The 25473-nt window shown below is 51.5% G+C and overlaps 2 protein-coding genes across 2 annotated transcripts in view; one reads left to right on the forward strand and one right to left on the reverse strand.

The window, feature by feature from the left end:
- Window positions 1-10894, forward strand: part of USP22 (ubiquitin specific peptidase 22) — a 42041-nt gene extending 31147 nt beyond the window's left edge. Inside the window, exons 9-13 of the mRNA XM_032178987.2 lie at window positions 2325-2451; window positions 3328-3419; window positions 5328-5390; window positions 5943-6092; window positions 7506-10894. Of these exons, the coding sequence (XP_032034878.1) occupies window positions 2325-2451; window positions 3328-3419; window positions 5328-5390; window positions 5943-6092; window positions 7506-7548 (475 nt within the window). The 3' untranslated portion in view covers window positions 7549-10894. The remainder of the gene's footprint in view (window positions 1-2324; window positions 2452-3327; window positions 3420-5327; window positions 5391-5942; window positions 6093-7505) is intronic.
- A 481-nt stretch (window positions 10895-11375) lies between these two features.
- LOC131381277 (TBC1 domain family member 3B) lies at window positions 11376-17823 on the reverse strand. Its single transcript, XM_058428104.1, has 8 exons — window positions 17591-17823; window positions 17056-17137; window positions 16851-16950; window positions 16021-16115; window positions 15620-15684; window positions 15055-15155; window positions 14542-14691; window positions 11376-13611 (listed from the first exon to the last, which is right to left on the reverse strand). Exons 1-8 carry the CDS (start codon window positions 17821-17823, stop codon window positions 13601-13603), a joined length of 837 nt encoding a protein of 278 aa, XP_058284087.1. The 3' UTR covers window positions 11376-13600.
- Window positions 17824-25473: the final 7650 nt, after the last annotated feature.

A 25473-nucleotide genomic window follows, 5' to 3' on the forward strand; every position in this document is an offset into this window, starting at 1 on the left:
AAAATTTGTCTGTGGTTTTATAGTCTTTGTTTTATTTGCATCAATTAAAGGTAATGCAGAAGAGTCCTTGTTGAGTGGAAGTATCCCTTAGAAGAGGTACGAGCCTTTGGTTTCTGTCTGGCTGCATAGTCAGCAGGACAAAAGTTGCATGTTTATTTTATTTTTTGAGACAGGGTCTTGCTCTGTCATGCAGGCTAGAGTGCAGTGGTGCCATCATAGCTCACTGCAACCTCGATCTCCTGGGCTCAGCTTCAGTGTCCAGGGCTCAGCCTTGGTCTCCTGTCTCGGCCTCCTGAGTAGTGGGGACTATAGGTGTGTGCCACCATGCCCAGCTGATTTTGTGATTTTTTTTTTAATTTTTTTTTTTTTTTTTGAGACGAAGTCTCGCTCTTTCTAGAGGGCAGGCTGGAGTGCAGTGGCGTGATCTCAGCTCACTGCAACCTCCACCTCCCGGGTTCACGTGATTCTCCGGCCTCAACTTCCCGGGTAGCTGGGATTATAGGTGCCCGCTACCATATCCAGCTAACTTTTGTATTTTTAGTAGAGACGGGGTTTCACCACATTGGCCAGGGTAATCCCAAACTCCTGACCTTAGGTGATCTGCCTGCCTTGGCCTCCCAAAGTGCTCAGATTACAGGTGTGAGCCAGCGCGCCCGGCCAACCAAAACCTTTTTAAAGAAAGTCTTTGCAGCTAAATTAAATTCAATCATAAATTCCAGTAAAATGAAAACTTTGCCAAAACAGCAGGCCATGAGGGAGAAACCACACTTCACAAACTACAATGTGTAGGAAGCCTGTGTTGTTAGGAGAGACATGATGTGGCACTGACCCCTGGGAAGGTGGAGGAGAGGTAGAGTGCGCCCTTCCCCACTTTGTATTGCAAGCAAAGGCTCCTTTTCGAGTCCTTTGGAGAGCAGATCACAAAGCTAGCAACGAAACAGGTGCAGCTTTGCCCAGAGGCCCCCTCGTCTTGCCCTAGGTAAGATGGCAGAATTTCCAGAGCATAAACAAGGGCTTTCCATACCTGCTTGTGAAAAGAGAGAATTTTTTGCTGGTGTTTCAGCTTCAAAATTTGGCGTGTGCTTTGTTGAATCATCTGGTCTGCAGGTTTTGTCAGTGGCAGCTGACACCTGTGCCAGACACACTTCTGATGCAGCCCTCCTACCTCCTGCCTCTGCACCGTCAGGAAATCACCTTTCCCAGAGCTCTCGCCCTTTTTTTTTTTTTTGAGATGGAGTCTTGCTCTTGTTGCCCAGGCTGGAGTGCAGTGGCACAATCTCGACTCACTGCAACCTCCGCCTCCCAGGTTCAAGTGGTTCTCCTGCCTCAGCCTCCTGAGTAGCTGGGATTATAGGCATGCACCACCTCGCCCGGCTAATTTTGTATTTTTAGTAGAGATGGAATTTCTCTATGTTGGTCAGGCTGGTCTTGAACTCCCAACCTCAGGTGATCCACCTGCCTCAGCCTCCCAAAGTGCTGGGATTACAGGTGTGAGCTGCCGCACCTGGCCAACCTCTCGCCTCTCTACATTAAACTGCTTATGTTGAGATCATTGTAGATTCACATGCAGTTGTAAGAAGCTATTAGGTACCCTTTACCCCGGTCCCCCGATGGTGACCTCCTCACCACTGTAGTGCGACGCCCTGGCCAGGATTCAGACATTCATGCAGAAAGTACCCAGCATCTCCATTGCCTCCTCCCTCACCACCCACTCTGTAACCCCAGTCACCCCGGACTCCTCCATTTCCATACGTCTGACAATTCCAGAATGTCATGTCAACTGAATCATGTAACAGGGAACCCTTTGAGATTGGCTTTTCTTGCGCATCCTAATTCTCTGGGGACGCGTCCAGGGTACAGCTTGGGATCAGTAGTTCTTTCCTTTTTTGCTGCTGTCTCAGACTCCATGGTACAGTGTTCCACAATTTCTTTAATTATTCAGCCATGGGAAGAAACGGGGTGTTTGCAGTTTTGTGACTCTTATGAGTAACATTCTGGTACACATTTGTGGACAGCTTTTGTGTGAACATTACTTTTCATTTTTCTGGCTCAAATTCAACTGCTGGGTCATATGGTACTTAGAAAATTATTACCATTTCCCCAGGCCTTTCGTGGAAACAAAATATTTAAGAAAAATATTCTGTAAAGAGACAGGCAGCAAAGGTGGACAACATTTTCTCTTTTTTTCATTGTTTCATTTTTAGTTGTATGTGTATGTTTTTCGTAGGGAAATCAACCCATCGAAAGAGATAAAATACCTCTTTCCTCTCGTTTTTCTGTCTCTTGCATCTCCCTTACCACTCCTGTCTTTTGAACGCCTGTAGATTCACCAGACCAGAGCACTTGGGCAGCAGCGCCAAGATCAAGTGCAGCGGTTGCCATAGCTACCAGGAGTCCACAAAGCAGCTCACTATGAAGAAACTGCCCATCGTAGCCTGTTTTCATCTCAAAGTAAGTTTTCCAGAAAGCCACCTCTAATGGCAGACTTGTTTTTAGTCCACAGTACGGCCCTCAGCCTTTTGGTTTGCTGCGCAGTTACATTTCTTATAATTGCAGCAAGCAGGAAGAACACCGAGGAAGCGAGGGTGTGAGGGAATTGTCCTCCCGTCTGTGAATTTTCCTTTTGTCTGTGCTGCAGTAAACAAAATCAGTGGCTTCACAGTGAAAAGTAGGATGTGAGTTTTCTTGGGAGCAGAGTGGTTGTGAAGTTTTTATTACTTCTACCATTCCTCCAGCTACCCCCTCCTCAGGTTTTCTGTTTTATTTTAAGACAAAGGCCCTCAGCATGCAGATCTGGTCCAAGAGTTGGCAAGCTCTTTCTCTAAAGGCCCAGATAGTGAAGATGTCGAGCTCCACAGGCTGCGCGCGATCATACGATTCTCTGTTACATGTTCTTTGTTTCATTTCACCACCCTTTAAACATGGAAAGCGCCCATTCCTAGCTTGCTGGCTGGATTGGGTGACTCCTGATCTAGGCAAAGGACTGTCTTCTGTCTGGTGAAAGGAACAATTTGTTCATTTTTGCTGCCATGGGCCATAGATCTTTGTTTTGTTTTCTGTGCTTTGCTGGGTTTGCTGTAAGATTACTTTTTGTACCCTTGGTTTTACCACTGAACAATCCCATCATTTGAAGACTTGAATCCTGTAAATGAGGACTTGGGTGGATTACCATTTTGTTTTTGAATCTGTAATTCTAGATGTAGCTACAAGGCAGTTCAATAAAATACAAAGAGATACACAGACACCTGTCATCGGAAGAAGGCCCTGAAGCTTCCAGTGACATTTCTGATCTTTCCCCTTCCCTCTGCCCCCTTCCTATTTCTGCAGCGATTTGAACACTCAGCCAAGCTGCGGCGGAAGATCACCACGTATGTGTCCTTCCCCCTGGAGCTGGACATGACCCCTTTCATGGCCTCCAGGTAGGTGGGGGTGTAGGCCCGTTCTGTGTCCAGAGGGGCTGTGATCCTATCAGGACAGGAATCCAGCTTGGAGCTCCTATGATAAGATGACTGTTGGCCAGGTGCAGTGGCTCCCGCCTGTAATCCCAGCACTTCAGGAGGTCGAGGCGGGCAGATCATGAGGTCAAGAGATTGAGACCATCATGGCCAACATGGTGAAACCCCGTCTCTACTAAAAATACAAAAATTAGCTGGGTGTGGTGGCAGGCACCTGTAGTCCCAGCTATTTGGGAGGCTGAGGCAGGAGAATCGCTTGAACCTGGGAGGTGGAGGTTGCAGTGAGCCAAGATCACGCCACTGCACTCCAGCCTGGTGACGGAATGAGACTACGTCTAAAAAAAAAAAAAAAAAAAGACTGTTGATAATAATATAAACCCCACCTTCTCAAAATCTGTTTATCCTGATCTTAAGATACAGCACACATTAATGAGTTGTTTTTCGTCAGATACCCTGTTTTTGTTTTGAATGTTTCTCTGAACAATTCTCAATTCACTTTCAAACCGGCAAAGTCCTCAAGGTGGGATCACAGCGAGAAGGCAGCACTTTAGTTCATGGAACAGATGTTGAAGTACAGACAGACATAGTTGGTTTTGCAGTTGTAGATTGCATTTTCCTTTTCAAATCTGCCTATTCTGGGGCACTTGGAATTAGCTGCTTACTAATGCATGAGACACTTAGGACTTTCCTGTGGCTCTGTGACAAATGACCAAAAACCTGGCGACTTAAAATTAATTTCCTCACAGTTCTAGAGGTCGGAAATCTGAAATCAAGGTGTTGGCAGGGCCCCATGTCCTACAAGGGTCTGGGGGATTCCATTCCTCACCGCCTCCAGCTGTCGGTGGTTCCACGTGTTCCTTCTATGGCTGTGTCAGTGTCACTCCCCTGGCTTCCAGGTCACATGGCCAGCTCCCCTGAGTCTGTGTCCAATTCACCCTGCTTCTTTGTCATGACCGTAGTCATTGGCTTTAGGACCCAGGCAGATCATCCAGGAGGATCTCATCTCAACATCTTTACTTTGAGTCTCTGCAAAGACTGGTTTTACAAATGAGGTCCCAGTCTCAGGTTCTGAGAATTGAGACGTGGATGTTGTTATTTGCAGGGTGTTATTTTTTGGTGGCCACAGTCCCAGCCCCAGCACCATGGAAAGCATGTTGCCTTTTGGTAGTTAGCGGCCTTTTCCTGGTGTCCTTTCTCATGGCTGTCCCACCCCTTTGGCACACAGATGACCTCCTGAATAAAACAAGACCAGAGTCAGAGCTCCATGTCATCAGTCCGACCACAGTGGTCACGTACTGAGGGAGGTGACAGTACTGTCTCAAAGATCTTGGTGTTTCCTGCCAAACACAGCTATGGGAAAATGCAGTAAATAATGCGCATGGCTTCCTGTTCCCAGCACCGCCTCTTCCCCGTCTCACCAGGAGAGGTGCTGGTCATGAAATAATGAGCAGCAATCTTTGTCCGTTTTGAGGAGGCATCTACCTAGGTTGTAGAATGGATTCAGCCTACCCTTTCAAGCTAACCCTTTACATGTGGGAGGAAGAGCACCTTCACCATCTGCTTTGTCACAAACCAAACTCACATTCCTCCAGATCCAGCTCCCATCACCAGCCCTATTCAGGACCCACCTTGGTAGAACCAGGGGCCTCGCCAGGTGGCCTCAGGACCCAGGTGTGCTCTGAGGCAGGGGCCTCCACAGCTCGAGCATCAGTGTCCTCACGAAACATGGGGAGATTTTTGCCTGAAGCATAAAGCGCACCTCGGTGCAGCGTCTGCATGGTCAAGCCTGGATAAGTGTCGGTTTCATGAGAGCCTTGTGTCTCTGGGCCTGATGATTTTGATGATGCTGAATCCTGCCGTTGTCTGTTACAGCAAAGAGAGCAGGATGAACGGACAGTACCAGCAGCCCACAGACAGTCTCAACAATGACAACAAGTAAGTGGTGCTCAGCGGTGTGGGTGTCCGGGGCCTCTGGCCAAGAGCTGGGGGTGGGCTCCTCTCTACCTTGTAGGGCGCCCAGCAGATCCCCCGCCACTGACCCGCTTCCCGCTTGGCTGCCTGCAGCTCCAGTAGGAAAGGCCGCTCCACGTGGCGCCACAAATGCTCCCTCCTGTTGGAGGAGCCCAGCCCCACTCCTGGCCTCTGGCAGGAGGGAGGTTCCATCTGGAAAGCTCGGTGTCCATTCTTCTTGCCTTGGGTTGTAGAAAGTATGAAAGGCTGGGGTGTTTCAGGATCCCCACTGCTGACTGCAGTCACCACCCATTAGATGTGGTTCCAGGAAGTGCCTGGACCCAGGCTAGAGCCAAGGGGGGGTGACCAGGCTCCCTTAGTTCCTGCAGCCTCCTGTGCATCAGCCTGAGGCCCTGGGGGTTGACAGGCCCACAGGCCTCCCGTTCCCTGCTTGGGCTGCCTGGTTTCTGATGGTGATGACCTCAAGTGACGGCATCAAGTCACCTGCGCCTTCCCTCTCCCTTCCTCCTGCACTAGGTATTCCCTGTTTGCTGTTGTTAACCATCAAGGGACCTTGGAGAGTGGCCACTACACCAGCTTTATCCGGCAGCACAAAGACCAGTGGTTCAAGTGTGACGATGCCATCATCACCAAGGCCAGCATTAAGGACGTCCTGGACAGCGAAGGGTACGTCCTGTGGGGCGGGAGGAAGGCCCTGCGGTGGCCACAGTGCTTCCTCTCCGGTATAGCTGAGACCAGCCCATGTCTGAGCCTAGAACCACTCGAAGGTGTTGACCTTCATTTGCCGAAGTAATGAGGCCTGTTCTGGATAGGATGCCAGCCTCAATGGGCGCTCAGGTGGGAGAAGAGGTGCCTGAGCAAAGGCCTTCTCTGGAGGCATTCCCTTAGCACAGAGAACATCAGAGCAGTTGTTTTTTAACTGCATGAACTGAACACATCAGTTCTTTTTTTTTTTTTTTTTTTTTTTTTTTTGAGACGGAGTTTCGCTCTTGTTGCCCAGGCTGGACTGCAATGGCATGATCTCAGCTCAGTGTGCCCTCTGCCTCCCGGGTTCAAGTCATTCTCCTGCCTCAGCCTCCCTCCCAAGTAGCTGGGATTACAGGCACGTGCCACCACGCCTGCCTAATTTTGTATTTTAGTAGAGATGAGTTTTCACCATGTTGACCAGGCTGACTTCAGGCAATCCTTTTGCCTCGGCCTCCCAAAGTGCTGGGATTACAGGCGTGAGCCACCGGGCCTGGCCCACATCAGTTCTTTATTAGCTCCTCTCTTCTTTCCAGTTTCATTCCTTCATGGCATAGAAACCTGTTGACCAGGCCGGGCGCGGTGGCTCACTCTTGTAATCCCAGCACTTTGGGAGGCCGAGGCGGGTGGATCACGAGGTCAGGAGATCGAGACCACGTTGAAACCCCGTCTCTACTAAAAATACAAAAAATTAGCTGGGTGTGGTGGCGGGCATCTGTAGTCCCAGCTACTCAGAGAGGCTGAGGCAGGAGAATGGCGTGAACCCGGGAGGCGGAGCTTGCAGTGAGCCGAGATCGCGCCACTGCACTCCAGCCTGGGCGACAGAGCAAGACTCCGTCTCAAAAAAAAAAAAAAACCTGTTGACCCTCCAGGGGTCAAGGGGACCCCAGCTGCCATGAACTCCCTGAGGGCTTTGCACTTTACATTCTGAGCAACACGGAAGCCCTCTTGAGAGGTTTTATTTGGAAGAATCTGGGATAAAGGACAGCCTTCAGGGCGATGAGGTGGATCTGGACTGGACCCACTTGAAAACAGTGGGCTCTGCACAAGGGTGGGGCTGTCACAAGTGGGGGAGAGGCTGTGGGAGGTCGGGTGAGGCAGTGGGTGACCTCGTGGCAGGTGGGGATGGTGGTCAGGCTGCGGAGATGGGCAGGGCCAGTGCCACCAGCCAGCGAAGCACTCTTTCCTCCTTGTGGACTAAAAAGCCAAACCCATGAACTCAGGCCTGGCTGACCTGTGCAGAGCGCAGAGCACGTGGGCTCTCGTGTATGGTGGGTTGTTCTGGCTCCTGTCTTAGGAGTTAGAGGTGAGCCTCCTCCCTCTCTGCCTCCATAGGTACTTGCTGTTCTATCACAAACAGTTCCTGGAATATGAGTAGCCTTATCTGCAGCTGGTCAGAAAAACAAAGGCAACGCATTGGCAAGCCTCACAAAGTGATCCTCCCTGCCCCCCTGCCTCCCGCCGCCTCCCCGGCCTGGTGACACCACCTCCCATGCAGATGTGGCCCCTCTGCACCTGGGACCCATTGGGTCGGGATGGACCACACGGATGGGGAGGCTTCCGGAGCTGCTTTGAAGATGGATGAGATGAGGGGTGTGCTCTGGGTGGGAGGAGCAGCGTACACCCGTCACCAGAACATCTCTTGTGTCCTCATGATATGGGGGTGCAACGGGGGCCTCACAGCACAGAGTGACCGCCGCCTGGCATTCCCCAGCACTCGGTGTGGAAAGGCCCCTACCTGCTGTAAGATTATGGGTCCATTAAAGCAGTAAGCTGAAGACACAGAGGTGTAGTGTGCGGGACAGCGGGCCTTGCAGATGCCTTTCTGTTGGTGTTTTAGTGTTAAAATACGGGGAGTATGGAACTCTTCACCTCCATTTTCTCAGCGGCTGTGAAGCAGCCTCCTAGCTTCGGAAGTAAGGACACTACGTCGCGTTTTCAAGCGTGTCTGTTCCGCAGGTAACTTAGCATCAAGCTGCACGTGGAAGCATTTTGCAGTTTTCTAGAAACAGGCATTTTCTTATCCCTCTCCTGCTCCTTTTTCCACAAAGGTGAATTTCGTAAATGTAAAGTAGTAAAGTGAATGAATTACTGAGTTTATACCGAAATTTAGGGAACTTCTCCTTTAGTCTTGCTTTTTAATCGGTGCCATTTATGTTGCTCTCCGCCCTGTGGCCCTGTGTGCCTGGCTCCTCTGGGTGCCTTGGTGTCTGCCGGTGGCTGGCAGTGGGCGCAGCGGAGGAGAGTCGTGCTGCAGCTCATACGGTGTCTCTGTCATCTCAGTCTGGAGTAAATGCAGCCTCTGCCGGTGTCTGATGGGTTCCCTCCCTCGTATTTCTTTGTCTGCCTTCTGTCCCATTGCCTGGCTACCGCTGCCTGGCAGCCAAGGGTGTTGGTCGCGAAGCTGGAGTGGCCTCTGGTGGAGCCTGCATCTTGTCTCGTCTGCCTCTGCTTTACGTTTGGTGTACTTTCGGGCGTGGTGGCAGTAAAACGACATCGTGATTGAGCTTGTCAGCAGAGCTGAAAGAGAAAGTAGAAGGATGTGCATTGTTCCTTGTAAGATATCTTGCATGTATCTGTATTCAAATTCAAACAGAGGTGGTTTGTCCATTTGTCCACTGAGAAATTATAAACTAGGGACAAGGGGGAGGAAAAGTACTGAAATATAGTTTATGAAGCAACTGTGTCTCGGGCTGTGCTTGTCCCAGGAGCCCCAGCTGCATCTGAACTGAGGCTTCTTCAGTCCTGCAGGAACAGGATCATCTGTCTCAGCGGTGGGCAGATGTTTTTATAGACAGCCAGGGAGTAAACACTGTTGGATCTGTGGGCTGTATGTTCTCTGCCATAAATAGTACAGAGGTGTGGCTGTGTCCAGTACAACTTTTAGACACAGAAATCTGAATTACATATATTGTTCCGTGTCAAGAAACTTAAGTTTTTTTTTTTTTAACTATTTAAAAACGTGAAACCGATTCTTAGCTCACAGGCCATGGAGAAGCTGGTGGGGACCAGACCCAGCTCCTTAGCTGGCTGGGGAGGGGGCAGTGACAGTGGCAGCTGAGTAACTACTCACTGCTCACTGTAGAAAACACGAGAACACAGGACTTGGCGATCACAGCCCGCAGAACCATCATGTGTGGCAGAAGCCTGAGGGATGTGGTCTCTTGCCCACGTGCTCAGTTCATTTTCTGTTGTCTTTCTGCATTTAAAGAATTCACATGGAAGCATGTTTTACAAAATGAATTATCAGAGAAACAGAGATGGGCCGAGATTTTCAGAAATGGCCCCATGTGACCAAGTTCTGCTGTGTGGGGTGACAGTGCTTTGAAGATCTCTTTTGAGGATGAGCAGTCTTTTTTTTTTTTTTTTTTTTTTTTTTTGAGATGGAGTTTTGCTCTCACTGCCCAGGCTGGAGTGCAGTGGCACAGTCTTGGCTCACTGCAGCCTCCACCTCCTGGGTTCAAGCAGTTCTCCCAAGTAGCCTCCCAAGTAGCTGGCACTACAGGCATGCGCCACCACGCCGGGCTAATTTTTATATTTTTAGTAGAGATGGGGTTTCAGCATGTTGGCCAGGATGGTCTCAAACTCCTGACCTCAGGCGATTCACCCACCTCAGCGTCCCAAAGTGCTGGGATTATAGGCGTGAGCCACTGCTCCTGGCCTATGAGCGGTCTTTTAATCAGGAACAAATCTAATGGAAAGGAGAGTTGCAAGTTGGCCCAGAGGATTGTGAGCTGGGCAGTGCCTCCCTGAAGGCTTGCCACTTTGGGACACCCTGGTTTCCTGGGGTGTCTTGCGGAGTGCAGAAGGCAGTGTGTGAGCCTTGGGCCTTTCTGGCAGCTGCACGGGTTTGGCCAGACCCTTCCTCCCCTCCCGCCGGCCAACCCCTAGTCCCCTTCCTGTCTCCACTTGCATTCAGGGGTGGCTGCTGTTCTGAGAACATTAGAACTGGGAAGAGAGATGGAGTCACATGCATTCTTGGTGGGCAGCATTCTAAACTTTTGTATCCAAGTTAGTCCCCCTTATTCCACTGTGGCATTGCCGTTCTAAGCAGTTACCCAATGCCTGCTGCTGAAGAGCTGCTCACAGGAGGCGGTGGCGGCCTTGGTACTGCCCCTTGCATTAGGTCTTGTGTTTGATGTGCTCTTGTGAATTTACTTTGTCAGAACAAAATATTTACGCGTTGGGTTCAGGAATCTCTCCTTTCAGCTCCCCATCTGGCTATGAAATTCAGGAAACCTCCCGTTGCCTAGTAATCACCCCATGTAGGTGTAAATTGTGACAAAGTGCATCTGACCACTAAGGGGCCCCCTCGGTGACCCCAACACATTCACAACAGTGTTAAAATGGCCTGCGTTTCGGAGATGCTGGCTGGCCTTTCAGTGCCTCCCAGGAAGACACATGGCCTTTCCCTCTCAGATGCCTGAAGGGAGTGCTTTGAGGCAGGGGATGTGCTGGGAGTGAGGGCGGCCTCCCTCTGGCCCCGGGGCCCTCTGTGGAACTGGGCTCCCTCCGTGGACCTGGGCTTCCTGGTGAGCACTGCAACCTCCCTGGGCGTTCCCTCCAGCGCCACCACCACTGCAACATATAGACCTGAGTGCTGTTGTATTTTGGCTTGGTGTGTATGCTTTTCATTGTGTAAAACTGCTCTTCTTTTGACAATTTAAGTGATTGTTTTGTTTACTGTAAGTTTGAAAATAAAAATTAAGAAAAAAAAATTCCAATGACTGTGCTGTGGTTGGAGACTTTATTTACCAAGATGTTTACTCTTTCCTTTCCCCTCCCACTTTGAGGAGCTGTGTCACTCCTCCCCCACCCCCATGCTTTGTAGTCTCCTATGTCATAATAAAGCTACATTTTCTCCGAAAACTGGCCGGTTTTCCTTTTATTGACACAAGCAGCTGAAGAGAGGGTGGCAGGAGGGAGAAGAGCAGCCAGGGCACATCGGCCTGCATGGGGGCGTCCCTGGTCTGAGTCAGTGGCCAGAGCTGCAGCCTGGCTTTGTGCCCAGTCTTGTCTGGGTGTCAGAAAGGCCATGCACTCAATGTTTCGTCCCTTTCTGTGAGTCGCCTGCTGCTGATTGAGCCTTGTCCCTCCTTTTTTGGGCAGGAAGGTGACATCCAGGATTCAGGACAACCATGGACCTTCAGACCGGAAGCCCTTGACATGCTGAATCCTTGCCAGGCTTGGATTGCAAGACCTGGGCTGTGGTTATGTGCATTTTGTAGCAAGCTCCCTGTGTGGAGAGTAGCAAATGCAAAGAAATACTATAGTCAGTGGAGAGAAGATGTGCACAGGAATTCAAGTGCACAGTTCTGTGACAGGTCACGAGGCCACGGCGGACCTCTATAACGTCCTTTCCCAGCCGCCCCCACATACTTCCCCTGCCCTCAGCAGGTCAGGAGTCTTCTGCTCGGCCTCATCTTTGATTCTGAAGCCTCTGAGTTCTGCATAGTTCTGCCCTCTCCTTTTTCAGATGCTTCTGTGGCAAACTTTGTGGCAAGTTACTTGACTTCCTTTACATGGAAACACTTAAGAACACCAGAGAATGCCCCGGGGTTTCAGACTTAGTCCTGTCTCCTCATATTAAATAGAACCATTGTTGTGTTCCCCTGGGGGAAGCTCCACTCTTCCTGGGTCCTAAGACCTTCCAACCAGCAAAGCCCCATTTCTCCAGGACACGCATAGGAAAACTTTGTGACTGAGACGTTCAGTGTAATACTGAACATCGTCCACTTTCACACCTTCACTCAGAACCACACCTGGTTGTGGGAGAGTCATCACCATACACTGGCTTCCAGTAAAGAGCATAAAATTCATCTCATAAGACAACCTCACCACTTCAGCATAACAGCGATCGTTAAGTCCAGTTGCTTCCAGGTGGTGGGTGACGTAGCGAGAACAGTTAGTTCCCTAGTCAAGGGCCACTGCTCCATGTCCCTCACTGTGAATGGAGTACCCTGGTAACAAGCAATGCCATGTGGGCTCCTGTGACGGCAACAGGCAGGGCTGGCGAGTCTATGTCCAGGTAGGGGCTCCCTGTAGTGAAGGCCAATCTCAGCCTTCTCCACAGTGTGGGCAGCCTGCCCACAGGTAGCCAGCCGGTCCTCCTGGGAAATGGTGCCAGTCCAGGGATCGACACCAAGTCTCTCATCAGCAGATGGGGCATTCGGCAGTGGTGTTGGCCTGGTCAGCCTGGTCAGGGAACGAGCAGGATGCTGAGCCTCTTCCCTCCCATGCCTGTCTGATGGCTGCTTTGTTTGTGGGCCCATCCAGCAGTCATGGTGGCCAGCGAAAGGAGCTGACTCCACCTAGTGTGCTGTTTTCCCCACCTCAGGATCAAGAGCATCCTCTGCAAGGATTCTCTTTGGTGGGAACATGGGAATGTGGATGAAACTATCTTCACAGTCTGAGCTGCTGAGGCAATGACTGCAGGGTGCATCTGTCCTTTGGGAAGCCCGGCTGGAACGCACTTGGCAGTGGTGCCTGCTGTGGCTGCGGCAGGGGCTAGGCTGCAGGACGAGGCCTCCAGGAGGCAGGTGGTGCGGCAGGCAGGGCCTCGAAGCCTCTGGGTGCCATGTTGGCATAGTGGACTAGGGCACTCCGGGTGCTGCTGGGCCAGGCTCTGGGGTGCAGACTGCCTGCACTGCAGCGATGAGGCCAGGAAGAGGCAGCAGTGTTCACAGCTGTTGACTCCCTTGAGCCAGCCCTCCACATGGTCATCACTGCACGTGCTCAGTGTCTCTCACCTGGCTTGCCCAGGTTCTCTGATGTGAATCCTTACAGCATCGGGGCTTGCAGTGCCGTGGTCCCCTGCGTGGTCACCTGGAGGCCTGTGGTCCACCTTTGCCGTGTGGGCTCCTTCCATTCCAAGTTCTACCAAGGGGGGTTGCAGGGAGGTGCCACCTTGCTGCTGGGGTGTCTCTCGACCTGTGTCCTCTCTGTCATAAGCCCAGATAGGGCCTGGTGTCGGGGTCCCAGTGGGCTTGCTGGGCCAGGCCGGTCCTGTGGTTCCAGAGCTGCCCAGGTAAGATGTTGAAGTGACGGGCCCAGTAGCCCTGTTCAAAATTGTAGTTAGGGAATGGGCTCCCAACATCCAGGTCTGTTGGGAGCTGTGGCATAGAGTTCCAGCACAGGCATTTTCATGTGCAAGGCCTGACCTCACTGGGCGACAGGCTGGCCTCATCTTGAGCCTCTGGGCCCCTCACAGAGCGGCTTGCTGCCCTGGATTCTGGTGAAGCCTCCTTGTGCCGCTGGGCCTCGGCCTCAGCCTTGGGGACAGCTCCATCAGGCCAGGCTGGGGGAGGACAAGGCTTTTGTCCCAGAGGGACTGATGGCATGAGTCCCTGGAGCTGAGCTGGTGTGGTGGGGAGGGACAGTCTGTCCCCCTCACATAGGGGCCCAATGCCAGGGGGCGCCCTCAAGGACCCTCACTTGAGTTCTGCTGGAAAAAACAGACATGGTCACTGAGCCCATCGGGCCTCTCCAGGGTTGGGTCTCACAGGCCTGGGCCTCTGGAGTCCTTGGGGTCCCCGTGTGTTCCCCTGGCCTGACACTGAGGACACCTCTGCAGGCTGCTGATCCCAGGGTGAGGGCTGTGTGCAGCCTGGGGTGGGGCAGCTTTCAGGGAACCTCAGGTCGGTCCTGAAATGGCTCCCAGGCTTTAGTCTGGCTCAGGGCTTCCTGCCTCACGCCCTCACCTCAGGGCTGTTCAGCAGCCCTGACTCAGAACTCAGGTGAAAGGGACCTTCACTGTCACCCAGCCCCCTTGCCACCTCGCATGGGGTTTGTCTCCACAGTGGGTGAGAAGTGAATGGGCACGGGTTTCCCTCTGCCCTCCAGGCCGTCCACCCCATGCCAGGGCTGGACAAATCCCATGCCCGGCTGAACTCTTGGTTCTGACTCTGGGTCAGGGCTTTCCCCCGTGCCCTCTGCCCGAATCCTTTCTGGGTCAGGGACACCAATTCTCTCTTGTCCCCCTGGCTTGTTGTCTTGACAGTCTTGGAGGGGCACTCAAGAATGAGGGATCCTGCTGCTTGGAGGCAAGGGTGGGGGCTTCCACACCTGGATCTGACTGCCCCAGCCCTTCAGGGCCCTTTGGCGGGGCGATGGTGACAATGTGGAAAGAGGGGGAGGGAAGTTGGGGGGTCCTGCCCACAGCCCCTGCCTGTCTGCACCTCATGTCCATCACACATGCGCTCAGTGCCTGCCCTGAGGACTGGCAGACCCATTTTACTTCCTTAGAGGGGGAAGAGGAGGAAGAAGAGGTGCAGGAGGAAGGCCAGGTAGGAGGGCTGATGGGGCCAGGGCACTCCCCACCATTGACTGCCCCAGAGGATGACTCGGGAGGGGACTTGGTGCTGGAGCCCACCTGGGGGTGGCAGGTCCCAGTGTTTCCTTGTGAGTTCCTTCATGGAGGTTTGAAGGATCCTGAGGACCACGTTGTCCTCGGGGGCCCAGCTCTGAAAGAGTCGCTCCTGAAACTCCCAGATGGTGCTCCAGGAAAGCTTCATGAGGTGCTCTAGGGACAGGGCGGGTATCAGGCCAGGAGGATTCCCTTGGGGGGGATCTGTGCCTGCACCCCATTTCCACCAGGCCCACCTCCCACTGGGTGGTGCCTGGTCCTTCTTGGCCACCCTGGGGTCCAGCTGTGCACAGGCGGCCACAGCTGGGGAAGGCCAGGCAGGGAAGTGCTCACCACACTCCTGACTTTCATCTGGGTCATGTGGGGGGTGGGCTCAGTGTCATCGTGCCTTGCCCAGCCCACCACCCCCCCTTCAAGACAGAGCAGACAGTCACAGGGACAGTGTAAGGACACTTCCCTCAGTCCAGCCAGGGTCTGTCCTGCAAATTCCCCCAGGCACCCTGGGCACACAGGACTTACCCCTGTGTATTTTGAATGATGCATGCACCATGGCCGACAGTACCCCCTCGCCCTCCAAGATGAGCACATCCCGCAGTTGCAGGGTGAGCCTGAAGGATTTTGTGGGGACAGGAAGTGTGGGAGGACCTGCCTTTCTGGGCTGGGGTCAGAGGCCTGAGCAGGGCCACCTGGGGTTTCAGTCTCCTGGAGTGCTGGGAACCCCTTTCCATGAGATGAGAGCCCCCTATAAAGCAGGGTCAGACAAGGTCCTGCAGCTCCTCATGGGGGACCCACCTCAGCAGCGCTGTTGCTTCTGGAAGGAGGGGCTTCTTGAGGACTTTGGGCTTCCTTGGGCCCTCCCAAGTCGGGTCCTGGTCCAGTCTGCTCATAAGGCTGGGCCTAAACCCTGGCCTCTGCCATGGGATACCCCCTCTCAAGCAGGGCCTGCTTTGTGTGTCATGCAGGGACCTGCCTGTGCCTCCTACGGGCTGGGGGTGAGCCGAGTCCTCCTGGTGGAGCTGGACCCCTGAGCTGGGGCAGCTGGGCACTGTGTCCATGGGCTGGGGTCTCCCTGTGCCTCCTTACCCCATCAATGAAACACCAGAGGAGCCACCACAGCATGAAACCCTCAATGCACAGTCCTTCCTTGCCCTGCAGGGAGGGGCAGAGGTACTCAGGGCCTCCTGAGCTGCCCTGCAATCCTCCTTTTCAGGCCCCTCTGCAGACCCTTCCTCAAGGGGCAGAACCCTGGGTGGTGGCCAGGGGTTTTCCACACGTCCATGCATGACGTCTGGTGGACACACTTCCCTTAGCCCTGCTTAGCCAGAGCCTCTGGATCCTCTGGGGCAGGAAAAGGAAACCCAACTTCAAACTCAATGGAGAATCCCCACCCCAGGTCAGGCCATGGCTGGGACTCGGCCTCTTGGCAGCCCCACGAGGGGCTCGAGTCTCCCCTGGCCCATGGGACCCAGGGTGTCGTTCACTCACCAGGTGTCTCATGATCTTCAGGAAGGACTTATGCAGCACCTGCTCCTGGTACGATAGGAGTCTCCGGAGATGAGCAGTATTTGGGCTGTAGAACACTGAGAAGCTGCTGACCCATCACCCCATCAGAGCCCACGCCCAAGATGTGGAGGCATCAGCTGGAAGAGCTGGGCAAGATGGGGGACCCCGGACCCCAAGGCCTCCCTCCCTCCCATCTGGTGACCCCATCACGCGGCCTCAGCCCTGGGGAGGGCGGCCCTGGCTGGAGGCACTGCCCGGCGGCATCCTGGGTTGAGGTGCCAGGAGGGCAGCCTGCCTTTGACACCATGAGGTAGGGCTGAGGCAGGCAGGTGCTAGCAGGGAGACCGGGGTGGGAGCTGGGGGCTGTGTGGCCATCTCCTGGATGTGGGATCAGGCTGGGGGACATGGGATGGGCAGACATTGCCATCTTGGCTTCGTCGGCCCATCCATAGGAAGGGAGGATGGCTGGGAGCGCAGTCAGCTGGGAGGCAGGAGGACACTCAGGGAGGTGAGTGGTGCCTGCACAAAGTCGGGGCTGGCTTCGGGCAACAGAGGGTGGCCAGGAAAAGGTATCAATGCTCTCTGATGTTAGGGATGAAAGGTGTCTGACTTGAGGTTTGAGGGTCCATGTCCAGACCCAGGCTGCTGTGGGACCTCAGCAGGGACATCCTGGAGGCTCCAAACAAGCTGGGATACAAGGAAAGCACCTTGACTGGAAGTTGGGATTACCGGCCACAGTGGCCGTCCCCTGGCATGACTATGTAAGGCCCCGGGGACAGCCGTCCACCTACCCTGCAGGGAGTGCCTCTCACCGGCCAGCAGCTGAGCCAGCACCCAGAAAGCATCTTCCTCCAGCAGATACAGGAGGAGGATGGCAGTGATGCGGCTCAGGTCCCTGTGGTAGCCCACCTGCTGCAAGAGCCGGAGTCACCATAGAAGGATGTCACCTGGGAGGGCTGAGGCCACCTGGGAGGACTCACATCACCAGAGATGGCAGAGATCCTTGGGGACACCTGCCACAGGCCCCCGGGGATTTGGGCTGGGCATGAGGACTGAGCAGGTCACGTGTGACTCAGCTGACAAGGAGCCTGGGGGGCTCCTGCAGCGAACATCTAAGCTCACATGGCCCTAAAGGGCACAGTCAGGGATTGTTCATGCCCTCTCCCCTGGGCCAGGCTGGGGAGGCCACTATGCCTGGCCCAGAGCAGCACCTGTGAAGTGCACCCACCACGAGGGCAGGTGGCAGGGCGCTGACCACCACACAAAGGGTCCTGCGACAGCTCAAGGGCTGCCTGTCTGGCACAGGAGGGCGGCTGGGTCCAGACCCCATGTGGCAGCCCATGGAGTTGGCTCAGCAGCTCTCCCTGCCTGGAACGGTCTGGAAAGTGGCGGCCAAGCAGGAACAGCCACCTGGGTGACCCCCTCCCTGTCTGCTGCACTCCTACGGGGTTCAGGCAAAGGGGAAATTGGATCTCTGTCTGGTTTCTGGTGAAGAAGAGGCTTCCTCAGGATGCAAACTCATTTCATGACAAGAGCCTGGCCCATCAGGCACCTCAGCAACTTGTCAAACCTGTCTCCTGCCAGGACCATCTGCATGCGCCCCTGCCAGAGGGTGCTCTGGGGACAGGCGTCAGGGGTGATCACACCGTCCCCTGGGCTCAGGTCCCAGAACTCACTGCAGGAGGCTGCACAGGTGCGCTGGTTCTGATGGTTGCAGATGGCTTTGCAGGACATGCAGGTGCCCAGCAGGGCATCCCAGTACTGCTCTTCAGGGCAGGATCTCATAGCCAGCCCTGTCCACAGGCCCTGTGGAGCTGAGAACCCAGAAGCGTGAGGGCAGCTGGCAGGTGGTCGCAGCCCAGCCTTTTGCTGTCCACTTTCCCATAGACATAAGCGCTGTCTCAGGAGCAGAGAGAGCAGAGAAAGCTGGCTTCCAACTCCCACTGTGCTGGCTGGAGGCCTAGGGCAGCCACCTCCCCTCTCCAGCCTCAGTTTCCCCATCTGCACATGGTTGTTTTCAGGCCCTCTGCTCTCTCACATCAGCAGTGCCCTGCTGGGCCCTGCTCCTTGCCCTCAACGTGCTGCGCCTCTCCCTGCCACAGGATCTTTGCACATGCTGTTCCCTCGCATGACGTGCCCTTCTCCCCAGCCCCTGCCCCTCAGTTGCTTATTTCTTCTCAACCTGAGACCTCTGTCTAAACCTGATCTCCCAGGGAAGCCTTTCTGACTCGCCCCCTAGACTAGCATGCTGTCCTTCTTCTACACACTTGCACTGCCCTTTACCTGTTGGTGTGGTCACTTTCCTTCTATGCGTGTGGTTATTTGATGCTGGCTCCTACACTAACTGTGAGCACCATCTGGCAGGGACTGTGCCTAATTTTTTTTGTTCATTGCTGAGTCCTCAGAACCTAGATAGTGCTTAGGACATAGTAGGTGCTCATAACATGAATGATTTTTTAAAAGCAGACCAAGTCAGTGCCTAGCACACAGCAAGAACCAAGAAATGTCAATTTCCTTCTTGTTTTCTTTTTTACTAAAGTATGAAACAACCGCAATGATGTGTGTAAAGTGCACAAAAAGCTGAAGAATACAGCTTGGTGACATTTGATGTATTATGCACCTGTGTCATTACAGCCCACACTGAGAGGTAGAACATATCCTCACCCCTGAACACTCCCTGGGGTCCCCTCCCACCCAATGCCCACTCCTAGAGGCAGCTACTGTTCTGTTGTTACCCCCATAGGTTAATATTGCCCCTTCTGGAACTTCCGTGTCTGGTTTTGTCCCTCCATGTGGTGCCTGAGACTCATCCACGTGGGCATTCTCTGTGTGTCTGGTTTTGTATTACTGTGAGTCTTCCACTGTGTGCATGCATCACCTTCTCCATCCTTTTCTGATTTCATGACATTTGCTTCCCCCAACAACTTCTCCTTAAAAATGTTTAAAAGCATTTTGCAAGGCACGTTTGTCTTTTTTTTTTTTTCTTTTTCGAGACGGAGTCTTGCTCTGTCGCCCAGGCTGGAGTGCAGTGGCGCGATCTCGGCTCACTGCAAGCTCCGCCTCCCGGGTTCATGCCATTCTCCTGCCTCAGCCTCTCCGAGTAGCTGGGACTACAGGCGCCCGCCACTACGCCCGGCTAAGTTTTTGTATTTTTAGTAGAGACGGGGTTTCACCGTGGTCTCGATCTCCTGACCTCGTGATCCGCCCACCTCGGCCTCCCAAAGTGCTGGGATTACAAGCGTGAGCCACCGCGCCCGGCCTACGTTTGTCTTTTAATGAAAGCAAACTGAGGGAAGACCAGAGGTGGCTGGGCACCGTGGCTCATGCCTGTAATCTTAGCACTTTGGGAGGTTGTGGGAGAATTCCTTGAGGCCAGGAGTTCAAGACCAGCCTGGGCAACATAGTGAGAACCTGTCGCTACAGAAAGATTTTAAAATTGGCCAGGTGCTATAATCCCAGCAATTCAGGAGGCTGAGGCTGGAGGATCGCTTGAGCCTGAGCGTTCAAGGTTGAGGTGAGCCATGACCACATCACTGCACTCCAGCTTGGATAACAGAGCGAGACCCAGTCTTTAAAAAAGAAAAAGAAAAAAGACCAGGTGCCTCCCATTTAACACGGCAGCTTAAACACAGGGGTTTATCTTCCTTCCCTCCTGAAACCATGCTAAGCTGACAGTCAAGTCCGTCTTCAGAGATAAAGGGAACGGCAGAGATTTCTACAGCAGGGAACACAGGTCTCCAACATTGTGGGAGATGGAAGGACTGGAGTGCCTGATCACATCTGAAGATCTCTCACTGTTGATGCCCACAGGGGAAGGAAGTTGTTTTGAGTCACAGAACTCAAGGAAGTCTCCAGGACGGGAGACACCAAGTATCTCTGACAGCAGGGGCTGGGCAGGAGGCAGGAAGCTCTGAAAGAGGATTCGTTGGAAACTTACATAAAGAGGGCATGACCACAGCATATCCCCATTCCAAGGCAGACGCCAGTCCCTCCACCCACCCGGGCATAAGAGTGGGGTCTCCTTGGACACAGCTGAGGGTAGCAACGTGGTCCTTCCTGGCAACAGGGAGACTGTGAGAATCTTCCTCTTGGATGGTCAGTCTCCCCTCTCCTCACTCACCCCAGCCACTACCTAAGGAGTGCAGCAACCAGGTTTTTAAAGACACCTTCCTTCCTACCCTGAAAATGGCAGGAAATCAGAAGTCTCTGATCTGGAAAACAGACCCAAAGGAAAAGACCCAGAGGCACTGACAGCGGGAGATTCTCTCAGGAAAATGTCCAAGTCCCTGCCTGACCCCACTGGAGCAAAGCTTCTCCATCAGTGAGCCCATCTGCTTACCCAGAACTTCCAGGCAGCTGTCAGTGCCTCAGTCTGACTTGTGAACCAATGGCCAAGGGTCACCTGATATAGGAGCACCACCTCCGCCTCTAGCAGTAAAGCAAACTCAAACCAAATAGAAGACAAACACCTGGCGCCAACGAAGACATGCAGGAAACAGAACAGCATTTTAAAACAAGAGCAGCAACAGTTGAGATCCCCAGAAATACAAGAGAGGATTGTGTATCTATGAAACAAAACGGTGGACTCTTTGTAAAGGACATTTGTAGAACAAATGAGAATTGTTAGAAATTATTTTATAACCAGAATAAAAACATCAGTAGAAAAGTTGAAAGATGTAATTGAATAATTGTTCAGAAAACAGGAGACAAAAGATACGAAATTATGGAATAATTTCAGGAACTCCAAAGGTTGATTAATGATGTGAAGGACACTGGCTTCCAGATTGAAAGAGTCAATCAAGCATCAGTGCAATACGGTCTCAAATACTAGGATACATTATCATGCAATTTAGGAGCACGTAATCCCAGCACTTTGGGAGGCCGAGGTGGGAGAATCATGAGGTCGAGAGATTGAGACCATCCTGGCCAACAAGGCAAAACCTCCTCTCTACTAAAAATACAAAAATTAGCTGGGCGTGGTGGCATGCACCTGTAGTCCCAGCTACTCAGGAGGCTGAGGCAGGAGAATCAGTTGAACTCGGGAGGCAGAGGTTGCAGTGAGCTGAGATCGTGCCACTGCACTCCAGCCTGGAGATAGAACAAGACTCCATCTCAAAACAAAAACACAAAAGCAAAAACAAAAACAAAAACAAAAAAACCTACACTCCTAAAACTCAACAACAAAAAACCAAACAACACAAGTCAAAACTGTGCAAAAGGCAGCCAGACGCGGTGGCTCATGCCTGTAAACCCAGCACTTTGGGAGGCCAAGGCAGGTGGATTACAAGGTCAGGAGATCGAGACCATCCTGGCTAACATGGTGATACCCCATCTCTACTAAAAATACAAGAAAATTAGCTGGGCATGGTGGCGGGCGCCTGTAGTACCAGCTACTCAGGAGGCTAAGGCAGGAGAATGGCGTGAACCCGGGAGGTGGAGCTTGCAGTGAGCTGAGATCGCGCCACTGCACTCCAGCCTGGGCCACAAAGCGAGACTCCATCTAAAAACAACAACAACAACAACAACAAACTGGGCAAAAGGCTTGAATCAGCACTTCTCCAAATAAAACATTCAAGTGGTCAATAAGCACATGAAAAGATGCTCAACGTCATTAGTCATTAGGGAAATGCAAATTGAAACTACAATGAGATATCATTTCACAGCCATTAGGATGGCTATTATTAAAAATGGAAAATAAGCAGTGTTAGCGATGTGAAGAAAGTGGATGTGAAGGCACTGCTCATAGAAATGTATAACAGAGCAACAGCTGTGGAAAAGTCCGGCAGTTCCTCAAAAAGACAAACATAAAACTACCACATGGACCCAGTAATCCCACGCCTAAGTAAATATCCAAAGGAACTTCAACAGGGATGCAAAATGATACTTGTGCCCCAACATTCAGACAACATAGTCACAACGGCCAAAGGTGGAAACAGCCCAATCGTTTATCAGCACATGAATGGATAAACGAAATGTGTTACAGGTACACAGAGGGATACTATTCAGTTGTTAAAATGAATGGAATACTTACACATGCTACGACATGGATGAACTTTGAAGATATTATGCTAAGTGAAAGAAGACAGTCACATAGAGACAAATATTGTACAATTCCATTTACATGAAGAAAGTAGAAGAAGCAAATTCATAGAGTTAGAGAGTAGAATAGAGATTACCACAGGCAGAAGTTATTAATGCGTACAGAATTTCTGTCTGGGGCGATAAAAAAGTCTTGGGTATCGATAGTGGTACTTGTTCATGTACTTAATGCCACTTTACTGTACACATCATAATGATTAAAATGGTAAAAGTACAGCTCAGGTGTGGGCAGTATTTACATCATCATAAATAAGTGAGCTATCTGTGGAATTATTTCTTCTGTAAAATAGTTTACTCACTGTATGAGCCATTAGGCCACTGTCAATAATCAAAGGCAAAAACAGGCTTTCTAGGAGAGAGGAAGGAGGGAAGAGAACTAAACTGCAGAGGAGTTGACTTTCTGGGACAGAGCTGGCAGCCAGCAGGTCTGTCTTGACTCCAGCTGAACACACACCCCTCCTTCACTGAGGGCCTGGGGAGGGGAGGCTGCGTGCATGCAGATGGTGATGTCCAAGTTAAGTTCTTACCTTAGAAAGTAGGAAATCAATCCAGAGCATCTAAAATGGACAAGTCAAGGATCAGCAGGTGGAGTGGACCAGTTTCTGAGCCTCTTTGGGGATGAGCCTGGGGAAAGCCATGGGGCAGCCCTGCTTGGGAACCCTGGACTGTGCATTACGTGGCTGGTACTCCTCTCTGTGTGATCCTGGGCACAACTTCCCCTCTTGGAGACCCAGCATCCTCCCCTGTAAAATGAGGATGCTGTTGCTTACTGCACAGGGTCATTGTGAGCAGCATATGCATGGCAGGTGCCTAGCATGGTACTAAGTATGTTAGTAAAGATTTAATCTCCTGAGCTGCTGCCCTTATCAATACTGCCACTCTCTGTGATACAGAATGCTGTGCTGGACAAGGCCCACACCTGGATTGAAGAAACAAAAATTTAGGGGCCAATTCCTGTTGGCGTGAGCCAACTCCATCTTTTCCTCCTTGGTGGGGAGGGGTCTGTGCAAGAGTTTGGAGCAGGGTTGTGGGGAGAGGTCGGCTCCTTGTTCTTGCCCTTTACAATTTCACCAAGAAAACCTGCAGATGTGACTGGAAAAGGACAGTAAAGCTTGGCAGATAGGAATTTCTCACTCAATCCTTCAGGCAAACACTGAGTGCAAACTTGGGTTGGGGGCTATGAGCTGAGCTCATCAGTGAGGTGGGAACAGAAGAGGATTCCAGTGTGACGACATGGCATGTGTGCCTGGATGAGGCTGCAGCCTGAGACCTGGGCGACGTGCACGGGAATAGATGACAACCTTACAACCTGGCTTCTGTTAATCAGGAAGGAGAGGAAGGAGGAAAAGGAGGAGAAGGAGAAGGATGAAGAGGAGAAGACACAAGGGGGGAAGAAGGAAAAAAGAGGAGGAGAGATGAGGAGGGGGAAGAGGACGATGGAGGAGGAGGAAAAGATGCTTTTGGTTTCTGTGAGTTGTATATGATTTCTCACAGGGCTATTTTGAAATACTGAAAATGGCTCTAAGACCCACCCCTGCCTGCTCCTATCTCCACCCAGAATGAACCTTCAGAGATTTTCAGGGTTGAGAGCCCACCATCCCCGTGCTAGTTCTAAAGGAAGAATTACTTAATTAGGTCCTGGGTGAACTGGTCAAGTCACCTTCTCAGTTTTCTGTTTGTGAAATGGGGACAGCCACTTCTACTCATCATAATTTTTGCCTCCTGCCAGCTGATGTTGAAAATGGATTCACCATGGATGAGTAACCCAGAGTGTGCTTGAGTGAAGTGCCCGTGGTGGGGAAAGGGCAGCTGAGTCATCTTGGGAAGAACCTGGGCCATGCAAAACCTCAGTTTTCTTGACCTGTAAAATGGAAATTCTAGGCTTCCTTTTCTAGATCTTCTCAAGGGTGTGTACATGACAAGCATGTAACCGGCCCAAGACATGGCTGCTACTACTGGTAGTTGTTATTGTGATATAAATAGTATGAACTATAATGGGTTAATAGTTATAATCTTATAATAATATAAAATAATTATAATATTAACGATAATTTTTTGTAGAGACAGGGTCTTGCTCTGTCTCTACAAAACTGCGGGGGTGTAATCATAGCTCACTGCAGCCTTGAACTCCTGGGTTCAAGCGATTGTCCCCACTCAGCCTCCCAAGTAGCTAAGACAACAGGTGTGAGCCCCTGTGCCTAGCCAATGATAATTATTAATAATAGTAGCATCAAATTAGTGCTCCTGGTGGGAGGGAACTACTCCCAGAACCTGAACTACTCCCAGAACCTGAACTCCCAGCACCCACTGCTGGGTGACATTTCTTGTTGGTGACATTTCAGCGTATAGCCATTCTGCCTCCTCCTACTGTCTCATTTGTCTCTGAATCCAGTGCCTTCCACGATAGCAGGCACACAGCAGTTGCTGGATAAATGCTACACTTGATCTTAGCCAAAAGGCCGAGAAGCGATTTTTGCTGGATAAATGCTAATCAGTAACTGGATTCCTTGTATATAGCTGTCCTCAGTAAAGGCTTGTGGAAGGAAAAGCAAGCCACATTCTTGCACTGTGCTGATAGACAGCTGGGCAGGGATCATACAGAGTTTCATCAGCAGCTCACTCCCTGCCTGCATCTCCTCCATCCTCCATCCAGGGAGGACTCCATCCAGAGAGGTACCCTTGTGGGGAAACAGGGAAGTCCTGGCTGTTGCTTTCAACACTTCGGAGAAAGGATTCTTGGCACAAAGTGACTGGGCCAGAAACGAGCATAGGAAATAACTTCCCTCAGATCAAGACCCAACCCAATAAAATATTTAAATGTGAAAAGAATAAAAATATGTAAAGTTAATAGAGAAGAAACCATTTGATAATTTCTTTACATAGCTGGAATATGAAATGCCTTTCTAATTATGACCCAAAATCCATAAAAGAAAAGATACATAACAGGATCCACAAAACAAGCAAACAAAAAAACTTCTTCATGACAACACCTAAGTCCAAAGACATATGAAAAACAGGCACAAAACCTTTGCAACTCAGATCTAAAGAATAAACAGAAAAATAAAGACCAGCTACCCATGAAAAAAATGGGCAAAAGGCATGAATAGACAGTTCATAGAGGGAAATACAACACAAGGATGCTTCGTCTCATTCAAAAGAGATGGCAAATTCAAACTACACTGATACCATCTTCACCCTGAGATTGTTAAAACTCCAAAAGTTTAATAACACCGTCTTTTGGCAGAGCCATGGGGAAAGTGGCATTCTTATTCCTCATGAAAGGAGAGTAAATAGAAATAACCCCCATGGGGGTAATTTGGCAACATTTGTCAAAAT

The sequence above is a fragment of the Hylobates moloch genome, unplaced genomic scaffold (assembly GCF_009828535.3).
Source record: "Hylobates moloch isolate HMO894 unplaced genomic scaffold, HMol_V3 SCAFFOLD_15, whole genome shotgun sequence".
Classification (NCBI taxonomy): domain Eukaryota; kingdom Metazoa; phylum Chordata; class Mammalia; order Primates; family Hylobatidae; genus Hylobates; species Hylobates moloch.

Coding starts and splice junctions, on each gene's coding strand:
- LOC131381277 (XM_058428104.1), bottom strand. CDS start 17,823: ATGAGATCCTGCCCTGAAGAGCAGTACTGGGATGCCCTGCTGGGCACC. Junction 15,685..16,020: donor TGAAGATCATGAGACACCTG/GTGAGTGAACGA, acceptor CCCTCCCTGCAG/GGCAAGGAAGGACTGTGCAT. Junction 14,692..15,054: donor ATCATTCAAAATACACAGGG/GTAAGTCCTGTG, acceptor CCCTGTCCCTAG/AGCACCTCATGAAGCTTTCC.